Genomic DNA, 12,381 nt, shown 5'->3' with positions numbered 1-12,381 from the left:
TCTGAAACTGCCCCCAGCCGAACAGCGACTGGTGGGTATGTATATGATCCAGCACCTCATTACACTGTATGAGGGTCAGCATTCTGATCCAGGTCCGTTACATGATGTTCTGAACGAGTTACTCCAATATAGATGGAAAGGTTTAGGTACCGATTTAATTAGTATCATTCTAGAACAGCGCCACAAATACCGAACGTTTCTGAACCCACATTTTGTTCACGTCTCACCTCCAGACAGTAAACCATTCTACATAGATAGACAGCATCCGTTACGAGAAGTCCACCCAGTTAGAGGAACGGGTGGCGATCTAGAACGAGTATTTGTTTACACCCCGATCACTAAGATGGAACTCTTAGAGATGAAAAAGTTAATTCCCTGTCATGACAAAGATCCAGCAGGGTTCCATCGAGAATTAAAAGACATGCTCCGTATGGGAGAATACACGTATCCAGATATCATTAAAATGCTAAAGGTCCTGTTGCCCGCAGGCATATATGAAAAACTCAAGGAAAAAGAATGGGAGGTGGGAGAGAAAAAGATCGATTGGGCAGTTCTAGAAGCTGAAGAAAATACACGTGTACCAGGTACCGGTCTAGGAGATAAATGTAAAGAATTACCTGAACTGTTAATACAAGTTTTGCCAAGATTACTAGCCACGAAAAAGGAAGACTGGGATGCAATCTCAGCATGTAAACAGAAACCAGACGAAGATACTAGTGATTTTTATTCTAGATTCGAGAAATGTTTTATAATTAACAGTGGTTTGAAGACAGGTAGCGAGTCTTACCCTCATCTTTTTGTTACCAAACTAGTCGAGAATTCAAGTCCACAAGTTAAAAATCGAGTTTTGAAAGTCGAAAGTACCTGGCAAGCTAATACCCCGTCCCAGATGTTACAGATGCTCCAGTATCACCAGAATAGAATCAGGGAAGAGCAAGAACACGAAAGGAAACGTATGAAAGACACGAAAATGAAAGTATTAGTTGCACAATCTGTTCCACAAGACAGTCAGAAGAGGGGTCCGAGTCAAGCCAGTCATCCTGCAGTTCCTGTTAAAGGGACCTGCAATTATTGTAAACAGCCAGGTCATTTTATAAACGAGTGTGCAGTTCTGAAACACAACATAGCTACTGGTAAGACTAAAGAAAGACCACGTCTGCCTAGACAAGAACAAGTTCCACAGACTTCTCAGTCACCACAGAATGCACAACAGACAGTTCCAGCACCGCAGCCTATAGCTGCAACACAACATGTTACACAGCAGATGTACCAATATGCCCAGACCGAGTATCCAGAGTATCAACCGTATTCATGAAACAGCCTAGAGAGGGAGGTAGGCTTGCCTCTCATCGAGATACCTGTAGATCAAGAGGGTCCCTATGTACACAGTCAAGTATTAGGGAAAGACAGAAAGTTTTTGATTGATACAGGGGCAAGTAGGACGACTATAAGTCATGACGAGGTTCCAGGGGCTCCGCTCTCAGGCTCTAGAAATGTTTCCCTTGGATTTTCAGGAAAGCCTATTGTAAACGAGATATCAAAGCCAGTTACTCTAGAAGTTGGTCCATTGTCCCGAACTACTGATCTATTGCTTACGAAGTCATGTCCAGAAAATTTGTTAGGTATTAAGACATTGAAAGAATTAGGTGCAGTTATTTGTTGTTCCCCAGAGGGAATACGTTTGTTTTTGCGTGACTTCAAGGGTCACTATGTGTTACGTGATTTTGATCCAAGATTACTGAATGTCCCGCAGCATCTATGGGCGCAAGGTCCAACTGATGTTGGTTGTATGCAAATCACACCCCACCGTGTGACTCTCAAACCAGGTATAGTCCTACCACGAATTAGACAGTACAGATTGCCACCTGAGGCTGTAGCAGCCTTATCCAAAATTATTGACGAGCTCATTGCTCAAGGAGTGGTTGTAGAAACTGACTCCAATGTATGTAATTCTCCTATCATTCCAGTCATGAAACGTACTGATCCAAATGCACCCCCAGTATATCGATTAGTGATCGACCTTCGAGAACTCAATAAATGTATCATTCCCCAGTATCCAGTTGTTCCAGATATCTCATCTCTGTTGACAGCTATTGATTCTGAGGCAATATTTTTCACAGTAATAGACCTCAAGAACGCATTTTTCAGTGTTCCAATTCATCCAGACAGCCAGTACCTTTTCGGTTTTTGTTTAAATGGAAGGAGCTATAAATTCACACGAGCTCCTCAAGGTTTCACAGAGAGTCCTAGTATTTACAGTCAAGCACTTAAAAGACAACTAGACAATATTCACATGCCAACAGACACTGCTCTGCTCCAGTATGTCGATGATCTACTGATCACAGCCCGTTCTGAACGTGACTGCGAGCGTGCGTCACTTACAGTCCTGTATTTCCTAGCCGAGATGGGGCACAAGGTGTCCCCTTCAAAGCTTCAGTTCTGTGTCCAGCAAGTGATCTACTTAGGCCACTTACTGTCCAAGAGGGGTAGGCAGTTGACACCTGACCGTATCCAGTTAATAGCGAGTCTTCATCAGCCCAAGACCCAGAAAGAGGTACGAGCTTTTATCGGCCTCACTTCCTATTGCAGACAATGGATTCCTCAGTATGCATTTCTAGCAAAGCCACTGATACAGTTAACGACACAGGAGGCAGCCGTATCGACTGTCCTCCCTTGGACATCTGAACATACACTTAGTTTTAATGAATTAAAGAAAGCCTTATGCCAAGCACCTGTTCTAGCTACACCGAACTACAGTAAGCCTTTTACACTTTTTGTCACAGAACGTAATGGTACTGCATTATCTGTTCTCACACAAGATCAAGCAGGACAGTACAAGCCTTGTGCTTATTTTTCGAGCACATTAGATCCAGTAGCCCAGGCTCTGCCTGCGTGCCTCAAGTCAGTTGCAGCCACAGCTCTAGCTATCAGACAAAGTGATTCCATAGTATTAGGACACTCCCTGACAGTACAAGTTCCACACTCCGTGGAAGTTCTTTTAAACCGAACACAGACCCAGCACTTGACTATTGCACGTTTAACAGGTTATGAATTGACACTGTTCCAGCCACACATAGAAATCAGACGCTGCAACGTTTTGAATCCCGCTACACTGTTACCGTCAGTTATTTCAAATCCTGCCACACATGACTGTGTGGAAGTCATTAATACCATGACAAAGCCAAGACAAGACCTGACAGATATTCCATTACCAAATCCCGACCTGACACTTTATGTGGATGGTTCATGTATGAGAACAAGTACAGGAGAACTAGTAGCCGCGTATGCAGTGACTACTGACACTGAAGTTATAGAAACACGTCGTATTGACACTCTGTCCGCTCAAGCAGCAGAGCTAGTTGCTCTGACCCAAGCCTGCATGCGTGCTAAGAACCTGAAAGTTAATATTTACACAGATTCACGTTATGCATTCGGAGTCGTACACGACTTTGGAGTACTCTGGCAAGAAAGAGGTTTTATGACTTCTCATGGAACCAAGATTCAGCATGGTCTCCTCATTCAAGCTCTGTTAGAAGCAATACATTTACCGACAGCTATCGCTATCATGAAGTGCAAAGCACATACGAAAGTTACTGACATTATTTCCCAAGGTAATGATCTAGCAGATCGAACAGCCAAGCTCACAGCTCAGACACCAGACATTCCAGTTAACACAACACAGACATCCACTCCAGATCCGATTACATGTATGACAGTTAAGGACCCTACACAAGATGTCATAGACATACAGTTACATGCTACTCCTGAAGAAATCAAGAAATGGTCCGAACAAGGAGGGGTCCAGACAGATCAGGGATGGTTGACGAAGGGAAAAGCCACATGGTTTCTCCCCGACTCTATGGTTCAAGTCATTATTAATACCGCACATAGTCCAGCACACCTAGGAGAAAAAGCTATGTTAGACAGTATCCAGAACCTTTGGTTCAACAAGCACTTACGATCTGCAGCCAAGCAGAAAGTCCGTACTTGTATGATATGTTGCCAGTTCAATCCAGGTAAAAGTGTCCCGGTGGAACAAGGTGGATTCCAACCTCCTGACCACCCTTTTGAAGTCCTCCAGATGGATTATATTCAGATGGAGCGATGTCGAGGTTTCAAGTATGTCCTCGTAGTTGTATGCGCTTTGTCCAGGTGGACAGAAGCATATCCAGTTCCAGATTACACAGCAGCGACCACTGCCAAGCAGTTGGTTCGTGAATTCTTCCCCCGTTATGGACTCCCTAGGGTCGTGTATTCAGATAACGGCCAGCCATTCTCATCTGAGTTAATGAAACATGTTTCCCTTTTGTTAGGGTACCAGTGGAAGTTCCATTGTGTGCGCCATCCTGAAGCAGCAGGTCTCGTAGAGAGACATAACCAGACATTAAAAATCCGCATCGCCAAAGTCTGTAAAGAGAAAGGTGTAGACTGGCTAGTAGCTCTGCCAGTCGCCCTATTTTATATGCGCATGGTCGCACATTCCAGATCAGGTCTGTCCCCTTATGAGGTCGTATTCGGCCGCCCCCCGAATATGTGGGGTACACCTAGACCCCGCAGTATTACAGATGTTTCCAGTAATATGCTGACAGATTACCTAGCTTCCTTGATGTCTGCCCTACACTCTTGTCGTTCACAGGTTGCCGCTGCATTTCCAGACAATACTGAGGTGAAACCGCATGAAATCGTTCCAGGAAACCTCGTATTGGTCCGAAATTTTGATCGTTCAAGTCCGCTGGAGCCCCGTTGGAAGGAGCCTCGTATGGTCTTACTTACAACAAGGACTGCGGCCAAGCTAGAGGGGAGAAAAGGATGGGTCCACCTGTCCCATATCAAGAAATTCCATGGACATCGTATAAAAACTGTTTCCAAGAACATTTCCAAGGATTGTCAAGATTTTAAAGACTGCCAAGATACTATTCTTAAGGACTGTCCCGCTATTGACTCTGATTCAAAGGATCCCCTGTTAGAGAAAACTCCGCAGCAGGAGTATAAACAGAAGCTTCGGTCTAGTAAAATAAGTCAGCCAGTTTAATTGTCTAAGTCCCTCTCGGGTGAAACGGTTAGACAGGTTCCTGACATGTATAAGATAGACCCCCATAGTGAGAGAGTTAGTCAAAACTCTATCAGATGTATCGTTTTTCTAAGTTTCTTATTGTTTCTAAGTTTAATGTTTACCTGCATAAGTTATGCATTGCATTTATGTTTTCCAAGTTCACATGTAAATATGTTTTCTAATGCTACAGTAGAGCACACATTTAGTGATCTGCCTCCTCACGAACTATCCTATCGTCTTGCTATGCGCAATAATACATTCATTAGAATGTTACACTATTCACACCAGACCAGCAATGCCACTAATTGTTGGGTGTGTGGTCGACTCCCCCCTTTCCAGACACCGAAGGGAGTACTGCCACTCTTTCCTTATCCATTTTCACATAATGGTTCGTGTGGAGCATGGTCCACGTTAACGTCATCCTCCAATGATATGTCCCTTCTGAATCGAACATGTTTTCCAGACAAGCAAGGTCTCCCCCATAGAACAGGGTTAGATCTAGAAAATGAAGTTTATGATTTAGGTAATTATTCTTCGAATTTTATGGTCCTGAATGTTCAGTCTGATACTACTCCAGACTTACCTGCTATTTCAGTACTACCAGTCAAAGGCGAATTATGTGTCAGAAAGAATGGTTCCGCACATGTAGGACATAGTGATTGTACTACTACTGTCGAGTATAGTGACAGTGGGAAATCTATTTTCAAAGCCTCACGTCATTCTTATTTTGTTTGTGGTCAGACCGCATATGTTCGTCTGCCCCTCGATTGGGATGGAACATGTTACATTGCCTTCCTACTGCCACCAGTTTTCCTAGCCCCATCCGATTATCATAGAAACACACATCTAGTACACATTAGACATAGAAGGGAGATCGAGTCCCCGATTGTCGATCAAACTGAAACTACTCTAGAACAGTATCAAGATTTCAATAAAGGATTCTTCTTCTTTATAGGCCCTGTCCAGAATAGTAAGCTAATCCGTAGGTTAACCAGAACCCTTGAAGCAGTAGTGAATGAGACTACTTCTGCTCTAGGTAACTTAACCGAAGAGCAATCTGCTATGAGATTTGTCGTGCTCCAAAATCGTCTCGTTCTTGACGTCATACTGGCCGATAGAGGAGGAGCATGTAGAGTCATCGGATCTAGTTGCTGCATTTTCATCCCTAATAACGCGCCGTCTGTTTATTCAGCTATAACCAGACTTCATAAAATTGCCCATCAGTTACACCAGAATCCAGGCACCTGGACATGGTCCGGTTGGCTCTGGAGTATCATATCCGCTTGGGGATGGAAAGTATTGTCATTTCTAGGTATTGCAGTAATGATCATATTCAGTTGCTGCCTCTGTATACAATGTGGCCCTGCGATTTGCGGCATTTGCGCTACCTCTTGTATTCCTAGTCCTAAGTCCCGTTCCAAGACAATTCGAGACGAGCAAATGATACTGTATGAAATGATAGATGGTATCATGAATATTGATGTTTCCTGATGGAAACGTAGGGCACAAGGAGGGAATGTGGAAAAGTAAATTTTGCCATGTTGTATGTGCCTACGTGTTCCCCATGTTATGATATATGTGCATGATCGATATGCATGTATTCCCCTCTGATCAATTAAAGACGCAATTACAGTTGTGTCCATCTCTAGTATGCCAGTTTCCAGTCTTCGTGAACATAACGAATATTAGGCCTGTGTAAACCTACGTTGCCACATTTTACAGTGTGCACGTTAATTCATTGAATTGTCCCCGTTTCTAGGCCTCAAAAGGGCCCGGACTCAGATTCAGCTCCTGTCTCCTGAAACCTCTCCGAGGAGCGATACAGCCCCCACCTGTATCCCTGACCCTTCACTTACTTCATGCCTCGCAGTGCCCGGCCCGGCCTGGCTCTGCCTCCCAGTCTGCCAAGAGTATGTTATGATTCTAGTTATCAGTCCAGCTCTCCTTCTCTGCATTCCTAAGCTACTGAATCACATTAATAGTTTCCGTCATGGTCTAGCCTTTACGTCTCCATGTAAGAGAAATACTGTATTAATGGTCATTTAATATTCCTCAGCACGCACTACATGTAGAATAATGCATGCCCCAGTCCTAGAGTCTGTTAGCCTTTACCCTAATAACTTTTGGATTCTATCAACATGTACTATAAACACCAGATACTAGATATGCCTAGGTACATGTCGCTCTGACCCTCCAGACTTTCGTCTCCTCTTCTAGTGCAGAAGTCATAGCCCCCAGTTTTTCCTGGTAACACGTCATTGCCAGTTTGCGCGCACCACTAGGTCAGAGGTCCCGGCTCCTTAGGTAGCCCCCTCCATGTTTCCGCCCCATTTATGACATATTCTGTTACATTTACATCACATGTCTATGTACACGCCTCTTGTTACACCTACTTTCTGCCTTATCTTCCGCGACTGCTACAAACCACGCCTACTGCTACGCCCCCTGCATTGAATGTAATGTATTTGTTTAACTATAAATATTGTGCACTGTTATTAAAAGTTATCCAGTCCTTCCTTCCTGTCCCCGGCAGCTGCCATCCCATTCCCGTACAGGCTGTCCTGTTCCTGTCCTTTATGCTTATTAAAGCCTGTCAACTTCAGCTACCTCGTATCTTGACTCTTATTTATTGAGCTAACCTTTTATTGAATTATAGTCAAAAATAGAACCGGTAATTAATTATTTATTTACCACATTGAGGTAATGATATCAATTTCGAAGCGCTTTAGTTGTAATGTTATCCACTCAGAAACATGTTCAATCAATGTGTAAGGTATTTTCTTTTAATACAATTGCATAATTGTGGGTTATGAAAACTAGATTTGTGCTCCGTTTACAATTTCTTCACATACTCTGTAACCATTTACCATCTTACGCTACTTACTGTGATATAATTTCATTTAATGTCACTTTATGAGTTGGCTCTGGGGTAAAAGGCCACAAGTGGCAATATTTGTGTCCGGGGCAAGTGTGAAGGACAGGCAGGAGCTCAAAGAAAGGGTCTGTTTGTATTTACACGCACTCGCAAGTGAGGGTGATTACAACATAAGTAAGTGGGGAAGATGGGTAACTGGCATTTGTATGACGGCGCTTTCAAAATGTTTGACTGTATTTGGACATTTTTCATTTTTCACTCAGACAAAAATCAGGAAGCATATCCAAGAGTTGCGGGAAGTTGTTTTTTGACACTCACCTTCACAATGCCCTCCCCAGACTCTGGTGTATCCACTACCGCACTCGCACCGGTAGGAGCCGGGGGTGTTGACACATCTTCCTCCTTGGCACACGTGAGGACTGTCACACTCATTGACATCTGGAGAAACAGTTGGAAACAACACGAGCTGAGTCAGTCGTACTGCCACTGTTCAACAAATACAGTTTTCCCAATGCTGAGCACACCAAAGACTCCCAGCCCTTTGGGAGCAGCAGGACAGACATGAAACCATTCATCCACAGTCACACCCTGATCTATTTCAAAAGTAAGAGGGCGAGTGGCCTTTACTTAGCATCACCTCCAAACGATAGATCCAGAATAAAGTTCTTGCGTGAACCAAGTCAAGGTATACAGAAAACGGCTGGCGCAACTCTTTGTATATACTGAGCGGCTTATTTACAAGCCCCTTGCACCGACGGAGCAAACTTTTAACGTGGGAAAAAGTGGCGTACCGGCGGCACCAGTGCGAGCGAAGAGTAGAATTTGATGCCTTTATTCTTCTTATCTTCCAAACAGATTTTCGTGCACAACATGTGAGCTCGAGAATTTGTCAGCCAACATGTTTCACTCTGGCGGTATTGCACCTAGAGCTTTCTAAACTAAAAAGTAGAGGGGGTTCTATCTATTAAAACCAGGAAAGCAGAGCAGCCAGTCAGAACAAAACAAAGTGTTCCCAAGAGATCCATCCGATACAACATATAGGAGGCCAAAGAATAGTTTCGGCTCAAATTCCCAAACTGAACGAATCAACCGTGTATTATGCCCACACAATCAAACCCCGAATCCTTAAAGAGTGCAAAAATCAGATCAACAAGCCACCTCCTCACGTCTCTGTAAGACACAATTGACAGAATCCATTTGGTTCAACACTCTTGTGACAAACAAATTGTAAGAATATAGATCAATAATCTTTAATTAATTTCGCAAAGAATTCTTATAACTACTCCATTAAATTGATTGTCAAAAAAAATCCGCCTTTGAACTAGGCAATCTCCTAGAACCTGTCTGTTTTATTCTACAATGCTCCTGATGAAAGAGGTGTGCAGGGGGTGTTTAATTATCTGATTTTGCTCTTCTTATAGCTTATGGGGTTAGACTGTGTAGGGCTAAACTGTGATGAACGTATTCAACGGTATTTTGGCCTCCTATATGTTCATTTAAGTAGACCCCTACTTAGAGGTTTCTCACGACATTCACTGGAGTGTGAGTGTAAACGTGCCAGATGTAAAGTAGAGAAAGCTAAACATGTAGATGACTTCAACACGGTTTGTATACAGTCACTCTATCATTGTCGTGCTGCATCGAAGTCTAACACTTAGATTACAACATTTCAAATGCAGATCTTAAGCAAGAATATATGTACGGAAAGCAATATAATAATAAAAAAATGAACACATTTCACCCATTGTTGGATTTAGGCATAAGCTTATCTTACATATGCATAGAAGAGCATTGGCCCTTTTCGATTTAGAATTTCAGATTTTACTGGGTACGTGGGCAGTAGAGAAGAACCATCTTCCAACTTAAAAAACTACAATTATAGGTCTTTCTTATAAAATGAACACACATTGGAGCAGGATATCTCCCTGGCAATGTGGAGTGCATCTGGCTGGTTAAGAAGAAACCTATTTTTAAAATCTAGAACTAACTTTTTAATCACTAGATTGGAGCTATACATGACCGATTCATGATCCAGACAGTGTTAGTCAAGAAGAACTCACAGCTTTAGGATGGATCAAGACTGCTACCAACAATATACATATGACGAAGGGAAGCAAAACCAAATAGCATAAGGAGAACGTGGATTCAGAGAAAACCTATGATGCACTACGTGAACATTCCCAGTATATTCAAGGCTGTAGCTCATGTACCCACATTTAAAGTCACACTTTATACTCCTGCAATACTCCTGTCCCCTCTGAGCAATGCTTCCACTCTCAGTGCCATGTTCAGATCTTCAAGGTGCTACCAACTAAGTCAAGTTCCTACACAAGTTCCTACACTCTGAGTCATTTCCCCAACTGATGCCCTACGTTCCATTCCCTCACTTGTACTTTGATCCTTCTCTCTCTGATTTGTGCCCACAGTTTCGTTCATGTTCACATCCCTGCCCCGTGCAGTATTCATGTGCTAAGTCATATAAACCAGCAATGTATTACACCGGCAGTCTCTGCATTCTGTGAAATCTCCTGAGATTTGGTAATTACTTAATAGGAACGTACAGCGAAATGCACAACTACACTATTGACTGCTTTCTTCTGACAAGCACCTAAAGTATGAATATGAAACACATATATAATATAAAACGATGCCGAGCATTAGCTGAGCTTGTTTAATCAGCGAATATTGAAACAAATGTGAAAAAACATACTGCTGTGAACAGCAATTACCACGATGAATTTAATAAGACTGGTGCATGTTTCCAATCGTGGAACCGCTTTTGTATAAAATCAATAAAACGTCCATGTGCTACAAACTTCCTCACTACCCTCTCTGGCACATTCCTCCATTCTAAACTATGACTGTGTTCGATGTATAGGAGCCCAATACTCTATGCCACATTTGCCCTTTAATATTATTTTTCATTCTCCAGGATCCTGTACCAATGCAGCGGGTCCGTCCTGTGCTCAACCTGAAGCCTGAATGGCATAAGCAGGTGTATCCGCCAGATTTCTTCACACAGGTACCTGCACCACAGAGGTTCGGGAACACAGCACAGCGATCAATCTCTGCAGGAGACAAAGCTGCAGTTACTGTCTTTTGTGTAAAATAACCAACCTACCAGATGAAACTAGTTACTTAGTAACCCAGCATTAGTATATTTCTCCAGCATTAGTATCTTTCATATAGTCACATGCTTGATTCATCCCATATAGTCGGGCTGTGAACGCCCAGTAAATTTAAGTAGCAGCAAACAATGAGAAACTGGCTATAAGCCTCAAAAACAGTGTTTAGCAGCACATCCACCTAATTTGAAGCAACCCAAACTTGAGGGGGAAATGCTGAGCTCTCCTACTTCCACGAGAAGCTACCTCAGCTCAGATTTCAAAGCACAAGTGTGAGAAGAGTATGTAAAAGGACTGAGTCTCTGACTAGGGAAGAGGGAGGGTTGAATGTGACCATATATGAAAGATACCATCACTAGAGATATGGAGTTACAGGTAAGTAACTAATTTTTTCTTCTGCATTATATCCACATGCTTGAATCAGAACAGCAGACAGTATATAACACTATAATAAAGCAAGAAGCAGATTTACCTTTATTGAAACATTGTAGAGGACTGCCTTCCCCTCTGCTGATTCAACCACTGCGTTCACAACCAGACTGTGGTGATTGGTGTGCCTGCTGTTCACATGGCTACAGAGCAGATATCTTGGAAAGGTACTGTGGCTTAGAGTGTAGGTTTTGGCTTTTGCAATTTAGGTAAAGCCATGTTGGAGTTGCAAGTATTTGTAGTATTGATTGTCATGAAGCTGAAATTCCCTCTGGAGGGGGGAGAAAGACATCAAAGCACCTTCTTCTAGCAAGTTGCCTATTTTGAAAATACCTATTTCATCCCTGGGGGTGAAACCTTTCAATTTGGTTATTTCTTTCAAGTTTTCACCCATCTATAATGGGGTCTCCCGAGTGATTTTGTTTCCCCATCCAATATAGGGGTTGGCCTTTTCCCATGTCTCTACGGTTAATAGAGTAGCTCGTAGGAGGGGACATGCAACCACAAAGGTAGTGTTGGTGGGGGTGCAGCTGAAATTGGGTTCTCTCTAGGGCATAAGTAGGGTGATTTCTATCCATGAATCCCCAATCATTGATAGCTATTAGGTAAGATGCCCAATAATCTGCCCAGAGATCTGGGAGGCCAATGTCTCCATTGTAGGGGTTGTGTTGCTTCTGAAGCCGGTGATTATATTGTTTGTTATTGTATCATTGTGTATGTGTTGTGCCATACACCAGTGGTAAAACCCAGTGTGTGCTCTTTCTGATTATTGAGAGATGTTGTTACTGGAGAGCCTCTGTGTATTACAGTTCTGTAACCAGAGATGTAATACCTGAGACGGCTGTTCTAAAGGAGACCTGGGTGTGCTGTGTGTCGTGGTCTCTCTCTCAGTGCCATTC

General features: G+C 42.9%; 1 protein-coding gene across 2 annotated transcripts in view; it reads right to left on the bottom strand.

Annotated features, from left to right (window-relative positions):
* The window catches only part of LTBP2 (latent transforming growth factor beta binding protein 2), a 1,439,407-nt gene that overhangs the window by 449,191 nt on the left and 977,835 nt on the right, over nucleotides 1-12,381 (bottom strand). For both annotated transcript variants that reach the window (XM_078659886.1, XM_078659885.1), the window contains exons 14-15: nucleotides 10,871-10,996; nucleotides 8,247-8,366 (exon numbers count right to left, since the gene is read on the bottom strand). In XM_078659886.1, the coding sequence (XP_078516012.1) occupies nucleotides 8,247-8,366; nucleotides 10,871-10,996 (246 nt within the window). The remainder of the gene's footprint in view (nucleotides 1-8,246; nucleotides 8,367-10,870; nucleotides 10,997-12,381) is intronic.

Source organism: Lissotriton helveticus, chromosome 9, assembly GCF_964261635.1.
Source record: "Lissotriton helveticus chromosome 9, aLisHel1.1, whole genome shotgun sequence".
Classification (NCBI taxonomy): Eukaryota; Metazoa; Chordata; class Amphibia; order Caudata; family Salamandridae; genus Lissotriton; species Lissotriton helveticus.
The sequence above is the reverse complement of the archived record's forward strand: the minus strand, read 5'-3'. Positions and strand labels throughout refer to the sequence as shown.